Source organism: Pyrgilauda ruficollis, unplaced genomic scaffold (genome assembly GCF_017590135.1).
Source record: "Pyrgilauda ruficollis isolate IOZ18807 unplaced genomic scaffold, ASM1759013v1 scaffold88, whole genome shotgun sequence".
NCBI classification, from domain to species: Eukaryota; Metazoa; Chordata; class Aves; order Passeriformes; family Passeridae; genus Pyrgilauda; species Pyrgilauda ruficollis.
In genome coordinates this window covers 867,596-890,206 of record NW_024530821.1, presented here as the reverse complement: position 1 = coordinate 890,206, position 22,611 = coordinate 867,596, and the positions used below count along the sequence as shown (strand labels likewise).

Sequence of the window (22,611 nt, the reverse complement as noted above, 5' to 3'; positions counted from 1 at the left end):
CACAACAAGTTAAGTGTGAAGCATCAAACCAATTTATTATAGTTAGTAAAAGGCTTTTTAGCCTGTTAGTAAAAGATGTGCTGGGACACAGCTCCCTCCTGCACCATCTCCTGCCGATGAGGCTTTAAAGTGCTACGTAACAACTGTGAAAATCCTGGCACTTCACAGCAGCAATCTGAACATGTGCTTTTCCCAGTCTGAGGTGGTGACAAACCAGCTGTTTCACAAGAGAAATCTGACATGAAAAGGCAAAGCGTACAAGCTGTTGCTTAAATGTATGGAAAAACATGGGAAGAATTTCACAGGCAAGTAAAGCATCAGAGAAGAGGGCCTTGGTATGGATGCAGCTGGTTTGGGATCTCATGGATCTGCCCTGAATTACAGAAAGTGTGGAGAAGGCAAGTCCCTTCCTGTGCCTCCTGTCAGGGAGTGATAACCATTTTTTCTGTAATGGGAAGAGCAGCCCCACATTCCCTCTCCTGGCAGAGGGGGCTGAGTGTGTTTAAAGGAGAGTCCCTTCCTCCTTCAGCACCAGGCACTGAGCAAGGGATGAACACCTTGAGCTCTTCTGGAAAGCAGCCCTGACACACCACAGTCAACACCCCCCTCTTGCATCTTTGGCTGTCCTTAGTTTTATGGAGGCACTTCTTGGATTTTTGGGCAGAAGGAAACTACTGGGAGGGAGGAGCAGCCATTGAAGGCTGAGTGATCTTTCCCACCACAGGCCAAGCTCCAGGTGTGATGGCTGCACTTTGCAGCCAGGCTCCTGAGGGCTGAGCTCCCTGCCAGCAGGAAGAGCAGATTTTGGGAAGTTGGGCTGATGGTAGGAATTCAGGATGAGTAAGTTACTGGACACAGGGGGATGAGGGAAGTGATTCTGCTCCTCTGCTCTGCTCAGGTGAGACCCCACTTGTGTCCAACATAAGGATGTGGAGCTGGTGTGGTGGGCTACAGCTGTGAAAAGCAGGTGAACAGCATTGAAAGTAATGAGAAACAGTGCTGAGGTGTACAGACCAATCACACAGGGAACAGAGGGCACACAGCTGCACTACATGAACATGAGGGGTATAAAAGGTTGGGCTAAACAATAAGATTGTGTCCAACATAAGGATGTGGAGCTGGTGGCATGAGTCCAGAGGAGGCCACAGGACTGAGCCCTCTGCTCTGGAGCCAGGCTGGGTGAGTTGGGAGTGCTCAGCCTGGAGAACACTCAGAAGAGACCTTGCAGCAGCTTCCAGTATCTCAATGGGCTACAAGAGAGCTGGAGAGGGACTTTGGACAAGGACCTGGAGACGGCACAAAGTGGAATGGCTTCCCTCTGTCAGAGGGCAGGGATAGATGGGATACTGGGAAGAAATTCTTCCCTGAAAGCATGGTGAAACACTGACACAGATTGTCCAGAGCAGCTGTGGTTGCCCCATCCCTGGAAGAGTTCAAGGCCAAGCTGAATGGGGCTTGGAGCAACCTGGAGCAATATAATTACTCTAGGCTGCTGCTGCTTCACTGCATTTTAGAATCACAGAATGGCTGGGGTTGGAAGGGCCATTAATGAGTCTCTCATCCCAGCCCTCTGCCATGGTCAGGGACACTGTCCCCAAGACCAGTCTGTTCCAAGCCCTTTAGACACTGGAAAGTGCTACAAGGTCTCCCCATAGCTCAGAGCACCTCAGACCCTGGTATGGCCTCCCTGCAGTCACAGCTGATCCTGTTTGTGTCCCAGCCTGGGCAGAAGGTTCCTATACCCCTACCCCATAGCAACAGGAATGGCAAGAACTCCATCTACCCTTCCAACCAAGCTCCAAAAATCCAGCCTAAAGATCAGACACCCAACAACCTTTTGTGGGACCAAGGCTCCTTGAAGTTGGCATTGCCTGAAACATTCCTCTTAAAACAGAAACCCCTTTCCCTGCCTGGAGGGAGTGAAATAAGGCTGATCCTTGATAATGCTGGTTAGATGCAGCTCTTTCCTGACTCTCATGTTTATCCCCAGGGTCAGTACTACACAAAGCAATCCCAGAAGGAGCAGCAAAGCCAGAGACACCAAGTAAGGCAAACTGAACATGGGACATCCAGTGGAGGCTGCTGCACCCACCCTTGGGCACATTTTCAACCCAAGATGAGCAGAGCCAAGAAAATCAGCTGTTACAAGATATCTTCACAACCTCTCCTGGCTGCATTGCACAAAGGAACCTGGAGGTCACTCTTTGGATAACCAGTACATGTTTCCCTGAGGCTTCCTGGGACCAAACAAGAAAGACAGGGAGAATCACCATGAGTGCTTTCCTTTCTTGACTCAATGGATCATTTTGGAGCGAGATCTTCTCCTCGGGGCGGAGGAAAAGAGAAGGCTACAGCCAAGAAGATGGTTGGGAAATGGGAGGGAATGGACCCAAACCCAACAGCATCATGTACCAAGGCCTCTTCTAGCAGAACCTTCCAGAAAAAGATTTAACAACGCCGCTACTGCCCCCTGCTACTCTTCAGGCTTCAAATGCATTGGCCAAAATCCTGCTGCCAGAGGAATCCCCCTGGCTGTGTCACGGTCGTGGTGTCCTATCCACTATTTCCTCAGCCGGGTGTACACAGCGAATGCCACGGCAGAAATGACACCGATGGCTGGAAGGATGTACAGCAGGGACAGGCCATTGCTGTCCCCCTTTGGGACTCTGGCCTGAGGTGAGCTGGTGGCAGCATCACGGCCACTGCCAGAGCTGGAATTCACAGAGCTTCGAAGGGGACTGACTCCGTCATTGCCGGCTCCAAGCTGGACGCTGGGGTGATGATCCACACGGAGCTCGTGGGTGTCCAGGGAGCTGCTGTCCCAGCTCGGAGCAGGACAGGAGTCTCTTCTTGCTCCAGATGCCTCCTTTTCTCTGGGCCCTGCAGGAACTGAGGAGACTCTGGGCAATGCTGCTCCTGAGCTCAGGCTATCCCTGCTCACCAGGACTGGGTCGCTGCTGAGGCCAAGGCTGCTGGAGGTGGTGGAACGGGGGTTGCTGGGCTCCCGAGAGCTTGGGCATCTGCCAGCCACCTCTGGGCTGCCCTGAGGTGTGGACACGAGGACACCTGGCTTGCTGAGCTCTTCTTCCCTCTCCTCATCACTATGAGACACCCAAATGCTTGTGGCAGAGCTCACCCGGGAAGCTGATCTCCTAGCCACGCCTTCGGAGCCGCCTACCACAGCTGTGCCCAGGACAGGGTTTGCCGAGGCCGGGAGCACCTTTAGGAGACAAGGAGAGGGGCTGGGTGTCAAGGGCAGCACCCAATGGCCTGGTCTTGGGCACACAGGTCCCACAAAAACCCGCTTCAACACAGCCTGCATCAACAAGGTTGGGTCACAGGTAACAGGGAGGTGAAGGAGGGAGGCAGGCAGTGAGAAGTGGAAAACAGCACCTGGAAGCCAGGAGACTGACTGGCAAAGTAAGTGGGGAAAAATAAGGAGTCAAAGCCTAACAGAGTTTGGCTCCCTTCTCCCATGCTCCACCATACAGCGTGTGGACGGTAATGTGAACACCACAGTGGGGGAAAAAAATCCCTGAATAAACTCATCACCAGCTCAGTGTGACACTGCAACAGAAAATCACCTAAACATGGGAAGTGCACAAGGACACGAACGAAATCCAAGTGGCAGGAGGAAAGGTCACCTACTTTCTCCTTCGTTGGCACAGAGGGGGTGCTGCTGGCTGTATTCCCAATGGGCAGTTTCTTCTCTTGCGTAAGAGACTTCACAGAGGTGTCACGGGATGGGAACGTGTCTCTGGGCACAGGGGTAGCAGCCACGGTAGTTGTTTCCATCGAAGCACCTGTCATGGAGAAAATAAAGTGTTGTGTTAACCAGGGGGCCTAAAAGGTGAGATTTGCTCTTCCTCAAGGAAGCTGTGACAGGACAGTCCCCAAGCTCAGGGGGTGGCACAGGGAGCAGGACCCAGTGCCCTGGCTCTGCTGTGGCACCTGAGCTTTCCCTGCAGCTGCAGGTAACTCATGCAGGGTGGGCTGCAGGGCTGGGGAACACCAAGGCAAACAGAGGCTTTTAAGGCTCCTGAAACTCCATGTCCTCCCAGCCAGGAGGTGCTGACCCCACACGGCACAGGGGAAAGGGCTGGATGTCTTTTTTCCCACCCCAAGACCTTGGTGTGGAGGACAGGGCTTTATCCTGATTCTATGATGCCCAAAGGTGAAAGATGTAAAAGATGCTGAAATTCACCCACATGCATACAAAGATCTCTGCAAACTAGGGGGAGAACTTTCACACCCCAAAGCTGCTCCACTGACAAAATTAAAATGCAGACGGATGAGACGACCATGGTGGGTTCCTTCCAAATGAAATATTCTATTCTATTCCAGCCACTTCCCCAGCACTGCCAAGGCCACCATTAACCCCCCCCATGTCCCCAAATGCCACATCCAAATGTCTTCGCAACCACTTCCCCAGCACTGCCAAGGCCACCATTAACCCCCCCCATGTCCCCAAATGCCACATCCAAATGTCTTCTAAATCCCTCCAGGGATGGTGACTACCACCCTAACCCTAGACAGCTTTTTCCAGTGCTTGACAATCTCTTCCAAAAAGAAATTTTCTCTGCTATCCAGCCTAAACTTCCCATGAAACAATTTTCCTCTCATCCTGTTGCTTGTTACCTGGAGCAGAGCCCAATCCTCACCTTGCTCCACCCTCCCATCAAGCAGTTGCAGAGAGTGAGAAGGTCTCTCTTTCTTCCCTTTCTCCAGACTGAGCTCTCCCAGCTTCCTGAGCTGCTCATCATCACACTTATGCTCTAGAGCCCTCCCAGACCCATTCCCATCTCTGGACATGCATCCCAGTTTCTTTCTAGCAGTGAAACTCTCAGCAGCACCTCCTGCTCCCTAGTGGCTGCCTGGTTCTGCCAGGAGGGAAACCCACCTCCACTCCCTGGGTGCTCTGGCAGCATCCCGACCCGCTTCTTCTCCACATCAAACTGCTCCTGGATGAGGAGGGGGCTGCGCACATCCACGAAGCTGCCCGTGGGCTCACCATGCCCAGAGATTGGCACGGGCTGTTTTTTTGGCACTGAGTTTGGGGGTTGCTGCCCCACACCATGAGTGGCCCTCTCCAGCCTTGGCAGTGACTCTGTGGAGACATACGAGTTCTCTTCGGGCTCATTCCTGGGCTGCCCAGGGCTGTGAGTGGCACCTGCATCCCTCGATGGAACAGACCTGCCCAGGGCCAGGCCGGGCGTGCCGCGGTGCAGGTGGTTGGCGTTCCCAAAAAACCCGTTGTCCACGCACACCGGCCGGCGGCTCAGCCAGTCCCGGCCCTGCTCCGGGGACACGGCCGGTGGCATGGCCACCCCTGGTGTCCCCGCTGGCACTGGCACGGCCCCGGCGGGGTGTGAGAGATTCCCCTCTCCGCTGTGCCCACCGCTCGCTCCGCCAGGGACTTTGCTCCCAGCTGGGGAGAACTCCAGAACTGGCCGGGGAGTCTCTTGCTCCGGGAGTTTTTTGGGGAGCTGGAAGGAAATGAGTTGGGTTAAATGACTGGGATGAGGGGGTTTGGGACCACGGGGGTGTCCCAAACCCTGAGCAGTGACCCCCGAGAGGCTGGTTATGAAGGGGATCGGGGGTCTCTCCTTGGGACACACCCAAGGGTTGGGGGTTGTGGAGAGAAGCCTGGACTGGCAAAGCAGACCCTGCACTCCCCCCATGGAGGGAGACAGGAGAGGGAGCAGACACATGGCCGTATATCAGCTGTAAGCTCCAGATGCATCAGGGATCAGCAGCAAGAGGCTGCTTGGGGTGGCCCTGAAGGAGCCTGGCCCCACCACAGACTCCCCATAGCCAATCAAAAGGTCCAAAAGGGATCTTTGTGTCCCCATCCAACATGTGCTCTGCTCACCGATTCCTGCACAGGAAGTCTGGCCTCCAGGTCCATGCTCGTGGGGGTGGCAGCACTGGGCAGGACAGGTGGGTGGTCACCAGTGGCCGGGTCTCGGCGTGGCTGCCCAGCCAACGGGGCAGGATTTGGCCCCCGGGATGGTGTCTGGGCACTGACGGAGGAGACAGTGGGATGGGCATCACTGGGAAGGGAGGAGGGAGCAGCAGGAGCTGAGGAACCTGGAAGAGACAAGTGGATCACTGTGGGAAAACTGAGGAAGCAGAGGATAAGTGTGGGGCTGAGGCAGCCCTGTGTGTGTCCCTGCTCTGTCCCCACATCAGCCAAGCCCACAGCACCCCTTTGTTCATCTTTCCATCTTCCCTCAGCCCACCACCAACCCAAGCACCTTCAAACATGGACCCATCATCCTCAGACATGTCACCACAGTGAAGGACACCCCTGGGACAGTCACCTCCAACACCATGGGAATCCAAGGCAGGCACAGAGACAACTTCATGTCCCCACCTTCAACACACCACAGGGCACACCCAGGAAGGATGAGGCTACATACGAGGTCGAAGTTGCCAGGTATCATAGACTTCCTGCAGCTCATCAGCCAAGTGTCCTGCGTTGTTCTGGTGCAGTGCCTCGATGAGATCCTGCACCCAGCCCTTCCGACACCTCAGGTGCTGATAGAACCTAAAGACAGCTGCCTGGTTGCCCCGTGTCTCCTCCCGGGCGAGGAGTTCATCCTAGGAAAAACACACAGGGTATCTAAGAGAAGGTCTGGCTTAGAGGTAAGACAGCTCTATGTTGCCATTGGGAAAGGAGCCTGGCAGAGCTCAGGAAAAGAGGAAATTACTCTGTCAGAATCGACCAGGCAGGTCAGGGAATTGGCCAGCGACGCCACTCGGATAGTCCCGAACTTCCTGAGGTTTCTCGTAATATGGGTGTACACTTTGTCCTCAGCCAAACCCATCCTGGCTCAGCACCTGCGGAGGGACAGAGACTCCGGGTGAGCAGAGGCTGCTGGTGACCCTCAGCCTGTCTCCAGAAGCTCGGGCAGGCACCGTGCCCTGGCACAGACACTGCGACGAGACAGGGGAAATCGTGTTGGAAAACACGCACAGAGAATTCGCTTGGGTTTAAGTTCAACGCTCAGCTTCACTTCCACAACCCTCGCTTCTTTCTCCCATCGCCCACGCCGTGTTTATTCCCACCCTGCTAGTTTGGATTCCGCCGGCGGGCTGGGAGCAGGGTCACGACAGCCGACAGGGAAAAACAGGCGGCACGGCCAAGACAAGCGCCAGGGGCCGCGGCGGGAATCCCGCATAAGCAATGGAAAAGCCAAAGGGGAAGGCACAGGGCTCCTTCCCACAGGGAACAGCGGCCCGCAGGCCGCGACGCGGCTCTGAGCGCCCTCACGGCGGGGGCCCCCCCGCCCTCAGCGCGACCTTCAGCCCCCGGGGGAGTTCCGGGAGGTTCTCCGCCCGCAGATCCGCCTAGCAGAGCGGCCGGCGGTGGCGGCCGGGGCTGTGGCGGCCGCGAGGTCCGGTGCGGCCCCGGGGTCCCCTCCCTGCCGCCCTCACGGCCCCTGAGGGCCCCTCACCTGCGCCCGCCGCCGCCGCGCGCCCGGCACCGCTATGGACACGCCCCCCTGCGTCGCGTCCGCCGCTAATTGGCTGTGGCTCACGCCCGTCACGGTGATTGACAGGTAGTGATTGACAGGGGGTGTGTCCGGTTCCGGGTCCCTCAGGACAGCGGGGACGTGGCGGACCTGGAGCGCGGCCGCGGGTGCGAGGGACAGGAGCATCCCTCCTGCCAGGAGACTGTGTGGGAGCAGGGCCTGGTCACTCTGGAGAAGAGAAGACTGGGAGACCATCTCAGCAATCCGTATAAATATCTCCAGGATGGTTCCAGACTCTTTCCAGCGGTGCCCAGCGACAGGACAAGGACTAAAGGCCATAAACTAAAACACAAGAAGCGTCATCCCAATATGACAAAGAACTTCTTTATGTCGAGGGTGGCAGAGCCCTGGAACAGCTGCCCAGGGAGGCCCTGGAGTCTTCCTCTCTGGGGACATTCCAAACCCACCTGGACACATTCCTGTGTCACCTGCTCTGGGTGACACTGCCTTGGCAGGGGGTTGGCGTGGATGATCTCCAGAGGTCCCTTTGACCCTCAGTATTCTGTGATTCTTGGATCTGGACCTGTTCAGCCTCGAGAACAGACATGTGAGAGGGGACCTCATTAATGTGTATAAACATCTAAAGGTGGCGTGCCAAAAGGATGGACCAGGCTCTGCTCCGTGGTGCCCAGCAATGGGACAAGAGGAAAAAGGCAGAAACTGATGGAAGTTCCACCTGGATATGAGGAACCTGGTCTTTCGTGTGAGCACTGGCACGGTTTGTCCAGAAAAGCCTCATCCCTGGAAGTGTCCGAGGCCACAGGTGATGGAGCAACCTGGGATAGTGGAAAGTTGTCCCTGCTCGTGGCAGGGGGTAAAACCAGATGGTCTTTAAGCTCCCTTCCTACCCAAAGCATCCTGTGATTATAATTAATTGAAGCCAGCTTTTCTCATTGTAAATTATAAAAAGGGATAATTTTTCTGTGTTGTTTCTAATTAAGAGGAGATATTTTTGGTGATCAAAACTTACCTCATGAGAAAAAAAAAGAAAAAGCCGCTCAGTTGCACTTAGTAATTTCTATTCACAGAATCACAGAATCATACAATAAAGATAATAGAATCATAGAATCACAAAATGTTAAAGGTTTCGGAGGGACTTTAAGGATTATTCCAAGCCGTTCTGCCACAAGCAGGAAGAATCCCCATTCGACCAGGTTGCTCAAGGCCTTATCCCACCTGGCTTTGAAAACTTCCAGCGTTTGGGCATCCACAGCTTCCCTGGGCAACCTGTTCCTGTTCTCACCATGGTCAGAGAAAAAAATTTCCTCCTAACATCCAATATAAATTCCCCATTTTTCAACTTGTACACCTTACTCCTTGTCGTGCCTCCGCAGCTCCTTCCTAAAGGCCCCTCTCCGGCATTCCCATAGTATCCCACCGAAACATTTTGTTTGCAATTAATTCCCTAATTAACAGTTAATCGATTCATTTCCTACTCCGGAATTTTGGGGCGCGGGACCGGGGGCGGAGGGGGCGCAGTGCCGCCTCCGCACCACCAGGGGGCAGCACCGCCACGCGCCGGGGGCCCGCCTGGCCACGCCCATGGCCGCGCCCATGGCCACGCCCCGGCCACGCCCCCGGCCCGGAGCCGCACGATGGCGGCGGCAGCGGGCGGGCGGCGGCGGCGGCGCCGCTGAGCGCCGGGAGAGCCCCGAGGGGCGGCGGGGGCTTCCCGCACCCCTTCCCCTTCCCTCATATCCCCCTCCCCTTTTCCCCCGACCCCCCCCACCCCCGCGCCCTCCCCCGCTGCGCCGTCCATGGTTACGGGCGGCCGAGGCGGCCTCGCAGCGGAGCCGTTTGGGCGGGAGGCGCTGAGGGAGCAGCGGCCGCAGGTGAGCGGGGAGGGGGTGGCAGGTGACCCCCGGGGATGGGCACGGGGCTGTTGTGGTGGCGTGGGGGTGATGGAAGGGGCGGCGGGCGCGACCCACGCGTGTCCGTGGAGTTGGGGCACCCCCGCCCCGTCTGCGCCGAACTTGGGGTTTGGGGTTTGCGTGTTTGCGGGGTGTCTGTTAGTGGGAATAGTGATTTGTGAAAGCGATCGCGGGCTGGGGCTCTTGGATTTGATCCTTGGAGCGAGGCCAGAGGAGGCCAGCAAGTTGATGGGGATGCAGCACCTCTCCTGCGGGGAAAGGCTGGGGAAATTGGGATTGTCCAGACTGGAGGAGAGAAGGATCCGGGAGACCTAATGGGGGTATCTCAGTACTTGAAGAGAGCCCGCAAAAAAAATGGAGAGACTTTTTACAAGGGCCTGGGGTGACAGGGTAAGAGGGAATAGCCTGACACTGAAAGAGAGTACGGTTAGATTAGATATTAGGAAGAAAATCTTCCATGTGAGGGTGGGGAGGCCCTGGCACAGGTTGCTCAGAGAAGCTGTGACTGCCCCTGGATCCCTGGAAGTGTTCAGTGCCAGGTTGGATGGGGCTTGGAGCACCCTGGGCCAGTGGAAGGTGTCCCTGCCCATGGCAGGGAATGGAACAAGATGAGCTTTAAGATCCTTTCTGACCCAAACCATTCCATGATTCTATGAACTTCCTCCTGTGGGTCTGCAGCAACCCACGGGGGTGCAAGCTGAGGACACCCCTCCAAGACCCAGAAAACATCTGCAGGACGGGGCCACCATGGCCACGACCTCCTGCCACCACCCACCACTGCCCTGCTGCAGGATGGCCGGGCTCCCTGGACACCTCCACCACTCAGGCTCAGTGAGGAACCCTCCTGACCCACAGTCGGACCAGACCCTCCTTGGCAGATGCAGGTGGCCAAAGGCTTCTTTTGGGACCAATATCCCAGCTTGGGGGCTTGTGGCCTGGCTGCTCCCTGGGCCATCCCTCTGGGAGATGCTCCAGGCTGGAGCGCTGGAAGGGACACCCTCCTTGCCGTGGGCTCTGAGGGCTCTGTCCCTTCTCCAGGGCTCCGTCCCCTTCTCACTGGCTCTTTCCACTCCTCCAAGGGTGTGTCCCCTGAAACGGGAATCCCAAATGGGAATGTCCCTGCTGCCCCTCTCCAAGCTCTCCCACGCTCGGGTAGCTGCATCCTCCCTCCCCGGCCAGCGCTTGCTTGTTTCTGATCTTGGATGTCATCGAGGGTGGAAAATGTGACAGGAAGGAAGGGAGGCTTTTTTTCCCTCCTGCTAAATATGGACTGACATTAAAAATCCAAATACTGTCGTGAAAGGAATCCCAAGCTCTGTTTGTCGAGGGAGAGAAAACGATGTTTTCTGCCTTTTCAATTCCAGCTGGGAAGTTTCGCAAGGAGTGGTGGAGTCCTTGCCGGGAGCCTCAGGAATTTACTGAGCTTGTTCACAGGACGCTCTCCCAGCATCTTATGCTGAAAAAAAAATTAGTCATCCCTTCTCTGCCTGCCCGTGGCTGGGGGGAGCTTGCTGCCAGCATGCAGGATGCTTGGAAATATTTAAGCATTTTTTTTTACTCCTGTACAAGGAGTTCTAGAAACGACAGGAAATAAAACTGCGACCCCAACAGGAGTTTTTCATCTTTATTTTAATTCCTGTTGCTGCAGCAGCCGGTGGCAGGGAGGGGAAGGATGTGCCTGGGGGGGGCTGCAGCCAGGTTTGCAGGGAGGATTTGTCTGTCTCTGTCAAGCATCAGATGCAAACTCGTGCTGTTATTCCCAGAGAGGTTGGGAAACAGGCTTGGTGTGGAGCTCTGGGAGGAGGAATGGGATCACAGGGATGGTCATGGCACTGCCAGCTATCAGATGGCTTCTGCTGTGGCCAGGTGAAGAGGCAAGATGGTTTTTGGGGAACAGGGACCCCAAATCCCCTAGGACCTGGGGGTGCTGGGGAGACAGAGACTCGGTGTTTGTGCTGGGCAGAAAGTGGGCACTGCCACCTTCCCATTCCACGTGTCTCTTTCCATCCCTGTTGGAGAGCTTCCTGGGGGAGTGCCTATGGGGAGCTGCAGGGTTTTTTGCCTGATCTTTATTAAAACAGTTGGTTAAAGCAACTGGTTGGTTACAGCTGGCTGGAGGTGGTGGAGTCATCATCCCTGGAGGTGTCCAAGGAGCAGCTGAATGTGGCACTCAGTGCTCTGCTCTGGTGACAAGGTGGGGATTGGTTCCAGGTTGGACTTGTGATGATCTTGGAGGTCTTTTCTAACCTGAATGACTGGGATTCTGTGAAAGCAGTGAGGGATCCTGAGAGGTGCTGGAATAGATATTTCCCATTTCCAGGGCGCTGGTGCTGCTGTGTTTTTCCCAGACTAAGGAGACACAGCCCTGCCTTCCTGAAACATCCCTCACAAATAACTGCATCTCTGTGCTGCTCCGTGACACTGGTCCATGTCCAACATCAACATCCTCGTGGATGAATGGCTTGAATTCCCCCTCTCCCTGTCTCCTCCTGCTGCCAGCCTACATCTGTTCTGCTCCAGCCCTCTGTGTTTCCAGCAGGGTGGTAGATCCCGACTCAGAGGCTGTGTGACCACTGTTGGGGTCTGTGTGATGCCTGAAAACACTGGGGAGTGTGGGATGGGATATTTTCTGTGGAGCAGAGCACCTGTAGTGCTTCCATAGGGTCGGGAGTGGCACCAGCTGCTGCCTGGTCCTCCCCTCCTGGTGTGACAGGGGCAGGAGGTCGGTCATCCCTGGCGGCTGCTCTCTGGGCTCATTCACAAATCGCATTTTCCTCTGGAAATAAAACAAATCCCCAGGCTTTCCTCTCATGATGGAAGTCATTTGAAGGCGAGCAGGTCCATAAGCATCCCCAAAGCCTGCGGACAGGAAGAGACACTTGAGCAGAGAGGTAGGAAATGTCCGTGTTTGGAGCACTGGCTGATTCATCTCCTGCTCTTAACTCTTTCTCCACTGATTTCAGTGGGATCCAGCTGGTTTCCTTCAAGGCTCAGAGCCCAAGGAGGCTCTGGCTGGATCACAGAATGCTGCTGGGTTTTGTATGTCGTGTTTATGTGGTTTGGGGTGGAAAAGGAGCGGGGCGTGCGGTTATCCGAAGTCACATTAGGGAGGATTAATATTTAATTTATAGGGTATGAACCATTGTGCTTAATCACTATCTGAAGGGCTTAGGAAGAGATTTAGTGATAAGCAAGTGATTCCTGAGCTGTCCAGAATGATTTCTTGCATCTTCCTCTGGAGCAGCTGGTCCTGGGTATCGCTAGAGGCTGGTGCAATCCTGTTCTTCCTGATGTCTCCAGTTTTTGTAAGTGGGTAGAGTGGCTTTCATCACGAGTGTTTGCTGCTCATTAAACTCCCAAATACTCTGGAAACCCTTTTTCTCTGATGCAGCTCACGTGGCTGGACTGTCAGCAGTGGTACCTGTCAGCACTTGAAACTTTTCCGTGTGGTCAAAGCTTGTGGGAAACATGTGGTGGGATCCATGGACATTGTCACTGTCACATACATCTGCCCAGGCACTAGTGAAGAGACAGCTCATTCATTCTTTTGTCTGTCTAACCCCTTTAGGATGCTTTTCATGTCACCTCCAGGCTCCCACCATAGTCCTACAACTCCCCATGTTGCTTTCCACAGCTGCTCCATGTTGCCTTACGTGTTTTTTTTCTGCAGCATGAGTTGTTTTGTAGTACAGCAAGGTGGGGGCTGCCCCTCTGGGAAGGGGATTGCTGTGTTTGTGCAGGGAGGAGGTGATGGTGGGGAGTGCTGTGTCCAAGGATGGGGTCCTCAGCACAACAAGGACTTAAAGTGACTCCAGAAGAAGCAATGAAGGTGCTCCAAGGGCTGGAGCCCCTCTGCTCTGGAGCCAGGCTGGAAGAGCTGGGGGTGCTCACCTGGAGAAGGCTCCAGGGAGAGCTCAGAGCCCCTTCCAGGGTTTAAAGGGGCTCCAGGAGAGCTGGAGAGGAACTGGGGACCAAGGGATAGAGGGACTGGACACAGGGAATGGCTTCCCACTGCCAGAGGGTGGGTTAGACAGGATATCAGAAAGAAATTTTTGCCTGTGAAGGTGGTGAGGCCCTGGCACAGGTTGCCCAGAGAAACTGTGGCTGCTCCATCCCTGGAAATGTTCAAGGCCAGGCTGGACAGGGCTTGGCCTAGTGGAAGGTACCCATTGCCATGGCTGGGGGTTGCAATGAGATGAGCTTTAAGGTCCCTCCCAACCCAAACCATGCTGTGATTCCACGATTCTGTGCCAGAGCATTCAAATAATGCATCTCCACAGCCACATGTCCTGCAGGTTTGAGGGTTGTGTCTCCATGGAGAGAAAACCCTCCTTTGGGCTGCAGGAGGGTGTGTGCCTGCACCTCCCTCTCTCCCTGCCCCAAATCAGAGCTCTCCTGGCTGGAAGCATCAGTCACAGCTTTCAAACCCGCCGTGCTGTGGTTGCTTGTGTGGTACCTCTGTGTTCATGGCAGCTGCAGTTTTGATGGTGGCAGTCAAAACACCTGAGTGTGGGTTGGGTTTTGGCATATTGGTCATGCAGAACACCTTGGTGTCTACTGTGACAGGAATGGAGGTTGGAAATCTTTTTAAAATTGGGACTACTGGTTTTTCCCCAAATTCTAATTTCTAATTCTTCTGTGGAAGAATTAGAGAATCAGAGAATGGTTTGGGTTGGAAGGGACCTTAAAACTCATCTCCTTCCAACCCTTTGCTACAGGCAGGGACACCTCTCACTAGCCCAGGTTGCCCCAAGCCCTGTCCAACCTGGCCTTGAGAATGCTCCTTTTATTCTCTGTGCAAACAAACAGATCACTTGCTTAGGCAGCAGCGACTCTTTATTCCAGAATAATTTGTTGTCCTAATTCCTTCCTGTTGAAGCAACTCCATTTTGCATGGAATAATTAGCACTAATTTGGGCTTGGGATGGAAAACAAGAGTTCTCTGACTTCAGAGGAGCAGACGAGAGCGTAACCTCTGCCTTTTCCACGTGAGTCAGGTCGTGCCATCCCTCCTCTGAGGCAAAATTAAAACCTGTCTGTGAGACCAAACATTCCAGGCTGGTAAGAGGGAGCAGGAGGTGGAGGTGTCACCAATTTTAAGCTTTCTGCTGTTACAGGGAGCTGAGGACAAGTGTGGTGAGGGGAGGGACGGAGCAGCACCTCCTTCCTTCTTGGCTGACGCTGAGGAACAAATAAACAGAAATGTTCTCACTGCACTGATGTGAAAAGCTGCTTCTGAGCCAGCCTAGCCTGTTGGTGGATTCCTGGCACCCCAGCCAAGTACTTGAGACCTTTTTATTGCCATAACGAGGACTTCCTCATCCTGCCCCGCAGTCTGACTCGATCCTCTGCTATTTTCTGGTCCTTCCAGGAAGACATCCCTGCTCTGCCTTCCTTTGTGGAGGGAAGGGAACCCAGCCAAATCCCTTCCCTGCCCCAAATCCCTGCATGTCTGAAGAAGGGGAGGTGCAGGGCATGCTTCCTGGTTTACCCAGGAAGCACGAGATGAATTCCAGTGGGAAGCTGCCTTTCCCCTGCCCATCTCCCAGCTGCCTTTCTTGGCTCTGGCAGGTTTGGAGTTTGCTGATGGGTTTGTGAGCACTGAGGCCATGAACATCTCTTCAGGATGAGTCCTGGAGGCAGTGGAAATGGGAAATGTCCAGCCTGGAAATCCCAGCTGGTAGAAAATGGGATTTCACTGGCTTGATACCTGACCAGCAAACACCTTGGCTGATTGATGCTGCTTAGACAGGGAGTTTTAAGACCTGGATTCATAACTTGGGGGTCCAAGACACTTCTTGGCACTCCAAACTCCATCAGTAAAGGTGTGCTGTAGGCTCATTGTGGAGGTGCTGCAGCAGCATACCTGTCTAAAAAACAGGGTTTGGCCTGTTGGAGCTTGTAGGTTTTGTGTATTAAGTAATAGGTGAGAGGAAGGCTGGATGTAGGCATGAGCAGTGAATCAATCAGCACTGGATTGCTCTGGGGCTGAACCAGCCCCCCTGGCATGACTGTCCTCCCATATCACGCCTGATGTTTCGAAATAATCTCTGATTGTTCTGACGATCAAAACCCCAGGGGGTTAGCTGGCTTTGGGCTCCACCCCAGCAGTGGTGACCTTGCTCCAGGGCTGAGGAGAGCAGCAATTCCTGGTGTGGCTGCTGAGGGCAGGATGTCTCCCTGGGTCTGTGCTCAAGTGCTCTTCCCCAGGAAGTTGGAGATCATCTGCCCAAAGGAGAATTTGTGGAGGTTCTCCCCAAAACTGACACCCAGCCGTCCTCACTTGTCCTCTGGGAGCACTGATAATGGAATCACAGAATCACAGGATGGTTTGGTTGGAAGGGGCCTTGAAGTTCATCTCTTTCCACCCCCCTGCCATGTGCAGGGACACTTTCCACTGTCCCAGGGTGCTCCAAGCCCTGTCCAACCTGGCCTTGGGCACTTCCAGGGATCCAGGGGCAACCACAGCTTCTCTGGGCACCCTGTGCCAGGGCCTGCCCACCCTCACAGGGAACAATTTCTTTCTAATATCTAATCCAAATCTGCTCTCTCTCAATGTGAAGCCATTCCCCCTTCTCCAGTTGCTCCAGTCTCTTTTTATATTTCCTACAGGCTCCCTCCAGGTCCTGGAAGGTCCCAGTTAGGTCATCCCAAAGCCTTCTCCTCTCCAGGCTGAGCAATCCCAGTTCTCTCTCTTTCCTCCCAGCTGAGCTGCTCCATCCATCTGATCATCTTGGTGGCCTCCTCTGGACTCATTCCAACAGGCCACAGTGGTGAACTTGCCAATTAAGCAGCAGATCCTCAAATCCCTGGCATTGTGTGGGCTCCATCCCTTGCTTTCCACCTGTATTTTTAGAGGTAGTGTGTCAGTTCCTCCTCTAGGGATTTCAAACACTTCAGTCACAACCTCAGGGCTGATAGGACTAATTTGTGTTAGTGCTGGTGTGGTCCATGTCACAGAGGGTTTTGCAGGCAGGAAATCTGGTGGGATTGCAACCAGCTCAAAATACTGCTTGCTTCCAGCCAGGCATCTCTTACTCCATCCCAAAAAACTCTGTATATAGAGTTATATACAGAGCTATACCCACTGCAGATCCAGCCCTGGAGCAGAGACAGGAGCAACAGGGCTGGAGGAAGAAATTACCAGCCAAAGAAGGGAAATAGGTGGCAAAAAAAGCCAGGAAGGAACTCAGGTCTGGCTGCTCAGCCAAACCAGGAGGAAAAAGGGACAAATCTCCCAGTCCTGATGCTGTTAGAGCTTTCTAGAAGACTGGAACCCTTTAATAAGTAAATCTCACTGAGTAAGAGAAGAAGTATGAAGAACAGGATTTGCTTTTTTGTGTGTGTGGTGTTTTGTTTTTTTTTAAAATAAAGCATTTTAGTGGTTGATAAAGATTCCAGCAGCGCTCTGGGAAAGCGCAGCCTCCCGTTCCACGTTCAGCACAGGAATATCCTGGCTCTCGACCTGCAGGTCGAGAGGTACCATAAATTTTGCTGGTGATATTGTGTGGCAGGCCAGCATGCAAAACTTTTCCTGCTGCTTTACCGTTTGAATCGTGTTTTTATCACACCAGCAGATAATCATCTCACTCGTGTTCCAGAAGCGAAGCTCATGTGGATGCGTTTGAGAAGCCTGAAAATAAATATATTCACATGTGTCTGCCAGTGTTGCTGAACACATGGCGTGTCTCAGAGCCTCTGGATTTCACTCTCTTGCAAACTGGCCACTCTTGAGGGCTCAGAAGCACAACTTCATTCCAAATGCTGCAGTTTCATACCCCTTCCATAGCAGACACTAATGCCATGCCCTAAATGATGATGAACAGAGATGAGTTAGAAATGAATAATAAATTGGAAAGCATGGATAATCCTCGAGATTTTCTCTTGAGGAGACTTTAAACCTATTTGGCTACAGGCAAATAGATGTTTTTAATCCCAGTTGCTGTGTAGAATTTGTATCCTCGTTCTGGTGGCAGGGTGAAAATGCCAGGTGGCAACTTTGGTGACTTGGTGGCAGCAGCTTGTCTTTAGATACTGAGACTGGGATTAGAGGGGTTCAATTATTCTCTAATCTTATCTAGTGTGCTTGACAACCCTTTCCATGAAGAAATGTTCCCTTATATCCAATCTAAACCTCCCCTGGTGCAACTTAAGGCCGTTTCCTTCTGTCCTGTTGCTGTTCCCTGGGAGCAGAGTCTGAACCCACCTGGCTCCAACCTTCTGCCAGGGAGTTGTATTCAGCCAACTCATTTATCATCTCTCTATACCTTTCTTGGCCTTCAGTGGTTGTGTGGGAGTTATTTTTTGACTCCAGCAGGTACTTGGAGGTGAAATCTGTGGCCCAGCCGTTTGTGCTTGAACTGGGGCTGTGCTTCAGCTCTGGCTGTGGAGTTCCAGAATCCAACATCCATACAAATAAAAACAGGGATAATAAAATAGGAAAAGGCTAGCTGAGAGAGAAAAGCAGCTGTGGAAGGGCTAAGGTGAATCTCTGCTCTCCTGAGAGTTAAATAAAAGGTGCAGTCATGAATTCTCATCTCTCTCATCCCCTCCTCAGCCGAGGCTCCTCAAAGGATGACAAACCTAGTGGTTGCCTGAGCGTTTTCCACCTTGGATCCATCAGGATTTAGGATGGTTTGGAGGGTCTCCAAGTGTCTTCATCCCTCTTGGTGGCTGTTGTGAGGGTCCTTGTGGGGCCTCATGTGCCTCAGCCAGGGCTGCAGGGGAGCTCCTGGTGATACATGTGCGTGTTCCACAAAGGTGACACATCTCCTGATCCTCCCAGGGGAGGCTGTGGAGGCACCTGAGTACCTGATACTGCTTCTTTGTATCCACATTTTATCCATGGTATAATGAAGGATTTACTCCTCACTTTCCTTAAAATGTTTTAGAGCAACTTCTGTGCCTGTGCAGAGGTATTTGCTTTTTTTTTCCTCAGGATATTCTGTGGGGGTTGTTCGAGTTTATGTAACTTCCCATATGTTGCCCTCTTCTTGTAGAAACTTGAAGATAAATTGTGAAATGCAGGGAGCTGCTTTAAAAGGATACATCCTCAGCTGGAGCTCATCCTGTTTGCAGCCAGAAAAGGGGAACCTGGGAGCCCTCTGTCCCTGTTTCCTCTGTGGCACAGCTGAGTGAGCAGCATGGGATGGAGCATCAGATGCTGCTGCAGGTTCCACAGCAGGCACGTGCTGTGAGGGTGGTGCTTTCTCCATGGAGGGGCTGCAGCCCCAGCATCATTCCCTGCAAGCTCTTTTCTCTTTCCAAAGTTGCTGTATTTCCTGCAGGGCCCCTCTGCCCAGCAGAGAGAGTGTTTTAGGTGGAGCTTTAAGTCAGTGTTTATTGGACCACTTTGTTGGGCCTGATCTTGCCAGGTGCTGCTTGGTCTGCATTCCCATGTGTATCATAGAATCATGGAATTGTTTGGGTTGGAAAAGCCCTCGAGGATCATTGAGTCCAACCATTCCCTCAGCACTGCCAAGGCCACCACTGACCATGTCCCCAAGTGCCACATCCGCATGGCTTTTAAATCACTCCAGGGATGGAGACTCCAACACTGCCCTGGGCAGCTGTGCCAATGCCTGACTACCCTTTCCATGAAGAAATTTTCCCAAATATCCAATCTAAACCTCCCCTGGCCCAGCCTGAGGCCGTTCCCTCTCCTCCTGTCCCTGTTCCCTGGGAGCAGATCCCAACCCTCCCGGCTGTCCCCTCCTGTCAGGAGTTGTGCAGAGCCACAAGGTCCCCCCTGAGCCTCCTTTTCTCCAGGCTGAGCCCCTTTCCAGCTCCCTCAGCCCCTCCTGGGGCTCCAGACCCTTCCCCAGCTCCATTGCCCTTATCAAGGGGGTCTGAGGGTGCTCAGTGTCCTGCAGATCCACATTTATTGGCTCCTGTGGAACACAAGCTCAGTAGCTGGTAGAAGATTTATGGCTCTTGTTCTCTGAAAACTTGAACAAAGCCCTTCACTCATCACCCAGGTCATTTCTGCTTATCATTTTTGAAAATGGTTCAGTCCCAAGTGCAAGAGGAATTGTAGGCAAGATGCTGGCAGAGCTTGGAGCCTGCCTTCCACTGGGGAATTACACCATGTGCAGTTAGGGTCTCCAAAAACATCCCATTCCCTCTCCAACCCCCTGGAGCAAAGCCAGGAAGCCCAGCCACTGAACAAACCCCTCTTTTGAACTTCAGGGCTGAGAAACTGAATTTGTCCTCTGACAGTTGCTCTTGTTGGTGGACAGAGAACGAGGAACTCTGCACAAGTGGATGGGAGAGGTGGAAAGTCCTGAGGGGAAAAAGTGCTTCAGGGATGAGCCACACCAGTTCTGATGGTAACTGCCTGGAAACTTCAGCCAGGGCTCCTGGTCAGCCAGGCAGCCTCAGCAGTGCTGGGAAAACTGAGCTCCCCCACATCCAAACCCAGGAATTGACCCATTCACTGGGATTTTTTGAAGTTACTGCAAGATCATGAGTGTCTTTAGGAAGCCAGGAACTTTGCAGTTGCTCAATACTCGCTCAGCTGCTTTGGCATGGGTTATTTGGAGTGGTTTTGTTTTTGTAGGATGGATTCAGAGTTCCCAGAGTGGGATCTTTGGAGATGAGTGTGTTTAGCTGCTGTGGGAAGAGGTCCTTGAGAGGTGGGGTCTGGCTTGGTGGCTGTGGCTTCACTGGAGGTGACATGACAGCAGACTAGAACACCAATCTTGGAGTTTAATCGGTTTAAACTGTCTCTGCTGCACAAAACAAGTTCCTGCCTTTTGCTGCCCAGAATACCAGGGTTCCATAAAATTGTTGAATCATGGAATAGTTTGGGTTGGAAGGGATCCTAAAGACCATCTGGTTCCAGCCCCTGCCATGGGCAGGGACACCTTCCACTATTCCAGGGTGCTCCAAGCTGTGTCCAGCCAGGCCTTGGACACTTCCAGAGATCCAGGGGCAGCCACAGCTTCTCTTGTGTTTGAAGGGTGCAAATCTCACAGGCTACAATTTGGTTCAGTTTGGGAGAGAATCTTTAAAATTGTGGTTTGAAGCTTTTAAGGATTCATCCTCTTAGGGAGCTCATGATGTTGTGTGTGTGCAGGGGGATTTCATTTTAGGCTGTTCAGTGCCCCACAGGCCAAGAAAAGTGGCATGGATTTAAAGGAATTTGAGCTCCTGAAGCCCTGAAATTCCACCCAGCTGTGCCAGAGAAGGTATCCCTGCCCAGCTGAGATCACTTCTTTATATTTAATATTGAATTCTCCCTCCCCTGCTGCTTCATTAAGGCAGTGGAGTTGCAGAAATGTCAGTAATTAACTAATGAAGGACGGGGGGTAGTGCAGTTACAGCTTCCATAGGTGCATGCTGTTATTCCAGGCTTTTCAATCCAGCATGGAAAGGTCACCTCTGCCACGCTCATCATGGCTGGGACTGGTCCCATCCCACATCCAACACTTTCTGTGCCACTTCAGCTGCTTCCAGCCCCTTGGATGGTCATGGCAGTGCATTCCATGTCCCCCTCCAGAATGGGATTTCAGGCAGGCTCCCAGCCCTGCCATCAGATCCCAAGCCCAGGGGTAGGAACAGCATTGCCACTTCCACTTTTTTTTTTTTTTTTTCCATTTTGCCTCTTACAGGAATTGTTGCTGACCTCTTCAAGCATTTCCTGAGCTTTGTCTTCTCTGGTAGGACTGGGCTGTTGGCACAGGGCATTTCCAGGAGGATTGTTTTGCTGTGGAGGTGACAAATGGCAGCTCAGCTCCTTTGGGATGCTGTGACACTTCCCAAGGGAGCACCTGGAATGCAGAGCTCAGGCCTCTCTGTCTCTCCCTGTCCTGACTGAAATCCTTATTTAAGGTCCTGCAGGCTCTGCCCTGGGGAGATTCAGAGTTCAGCCACTGGATTCATAAATTTGGGTGGGTTTTTTGGAGAACCAATCCTGTGTCAAGCCCTGGGAGGCTGCAAGGCCTCTGGCAGGTGCTGTGGCACAAACCCACCTTTGGACTTGGGCTACCAAGTTCCATCCATGGGCCAGCTCTCAGGTAACAGTGGTTTTTGCCAAAGACAGGATGGGATTTTGTGTCCTTCCTGTAGGAAGCTCTTGCAATGACCCTCTTGTGGCCCTTCAGCCAGGTCTGAAGCATCTCTGGCTATCCCAATTTGCCTGTGGTCACTTGATGTGCAGTTCCAAATGACCCTGTCAAACTGTGGTGTTGGATGTTACATTAGAATAAATTTTTCTCATTGCTGATGGTTTTACTTCATATATATTTTAGAAGCTGGGCCCTGATTTTACTTTGAAACAGTCAAAACATTGAATAAAACACTCCAAACCTTTCAAAGCATTTGAACTACATTCTCCCTTCAGACATTCTCAGTCATTTCCATCCTGGGTCTGACCCCAGATGTCTGCTCTGAGCTATGCCCAGGTTGCAGAGCTCCTTGGATCCACCTCCAGAGAGAAACAAGAGGCCTGGGGAACACTGGGAATGATGGTTTTGGGGAGAGGAACTGAAAATAAATGTGGTGGTTACATCTGTTCTTGCTCCTAAGAACCACTTGAATTTATTTTTGGGAGCAATTTTGGGCCATCCTATTCTTGAGCTAAACTCATTACTTATTTTTTGGATTATCTCTTCCTTCCCTCTTGGCCTCCAGCTGCCAAACCCTCCTTTCTCCCCCCGTGCCCTGGCACCCAGAATTGCAGCATCCTGAGCTCCAGCACTGCACATGTGCAGATGGAGACACTGAGCTCGTGCAGGTCTCAATTTTGGAAGCAACAGAAAGATGATGACTTGAGAAAAACCTTCTTGTTTGTACTGAATTTTGTCAGAGCCCAGCGATGTTGAACAGGCACCTCAGAAGCTTTGTGCCAGAGGGCTCCCAAGTGTTGCTGCTGTTCATGGAATGGTTTGGGGTGGAAAGACCTTGAAGACCAACTATTCCAACCAGCAGGGACACCTTCCACTAGACCAGATTGCTCCAAGCCCCATCCAACCTGGCCTTAAAGCCACAAACATCCTCTGCTTTTGAAAACCTGTCCCCTAAATGGTCTTTGTGGACAAAATCACACTAACAACAAACACTTGCCCACTTAATTCTCACATCTGTTATTTTTCTTTCCTCTGGGTAGGGTTGTTTTTTAGTAGCTTTGAGTGCAAAGATGCCTATTTGTTAAGTGTTTCCTGGCTGCAGAGTTGAAACTCTTTAATATTCCTGTCTTCTGT

At 52.8% G+C, this 22,611-nt stretch overlaps 2 protein-coding genes across 4 annotated transcripts in view; one reads left to right on the top strand and one right to left on the bottom strand.

Annotated features, from left to right (window-relative positions):
• Positions 1 to 1,104: 1,104 nt before the first annotated feature.
• On the bottom strand, positions 1,105 to 7,515 carry MAVS (mitochondrial antiviral signaling protein). Of its 3 annotated transcripts, none has more exons than XM_041488158.1 (7): positions 7,461 to 7,515; positions 6,714 to 6,843; positions 6,423 to 6,603; positions 5,873 to 6,090; positions 4,901 to 5,486; positions 3,649 to 3,803; positions 1,105 to 3,220 (listed from the first exon to the last, which is right to left on the bottom strand). In XM_041488158.1, exons 2-7 carry the CDS (start codon positions 6,828 to 6,830, stop codon positions 2,561 to 2,563), a joined length of 1,917 nt encoding a protein of 638 aa, XP_041344092.1. In that variant the 5' UTR covers positions 6,831 to 6,843; positions 7,461 to 7,515; the 3' UTR covers positions 1,105 to 2,560. The 3 variants fall into 3 exon arrangements, with proteins under 3 accessions (XP_041344092.1, XP_041344091.1, XP_041344093.1); XM_041488157.1 differs by lacking the exon at positions 7,461 to 7,515 and adding an exon at positions 6,980 to 7,452; XM_041488159.1 differs by lacking the exon at positions 7,461 to 7,515 and adding an exon at positions 7,306 to 7,445.
• A 1,608-nt stretch (positions 7,516 to 9,123) lies between these two features.
• The window catches only part of PTPRA (protein tyrosine phosphatase receptor type A), a 119,470-nt gene continuing 105,982 nt past the window's right edge, over positions 9,124 to 22,611 (top strand). Inside the window, exon 1 of the mRNA XM_041488156.1 lies at positions 9,124 to 9,370. The gene's annotated coding sequence lies outside the window, so the exon portion shown is untranslated. The remainder of the gene's footprint in view (positions 9,371 to 22,611) is intronic.

What these genes read in the sequence shown, in the direction of transcription:
- MAVS (XM_041488158.1), bottom strand. Translation starts at nt 6,830, where the DNA reads ATGGGTTTGGCTGAGGACAAAGTGTACACCCATATTACGAGAAACCTC. An exon ending in GACTTCCTGTGCAGGAATCG is followed by an intron (nt 5,487 to 5,872) that starts GTGAGCAGAGCA and finishes ATTTCCTTCCAG; the next exon opens with CTCCCCAAAAAACTCCCGGA. An exon ending in AGAGCACCCAGGGAGTGGAG is followed by an intron (nt 3,804 to 4,900) that starts GTGGGTTTCCCT and finishes TCTCCATGACAG; the next exon opens with GTGCTTCGATGGAAACAACT.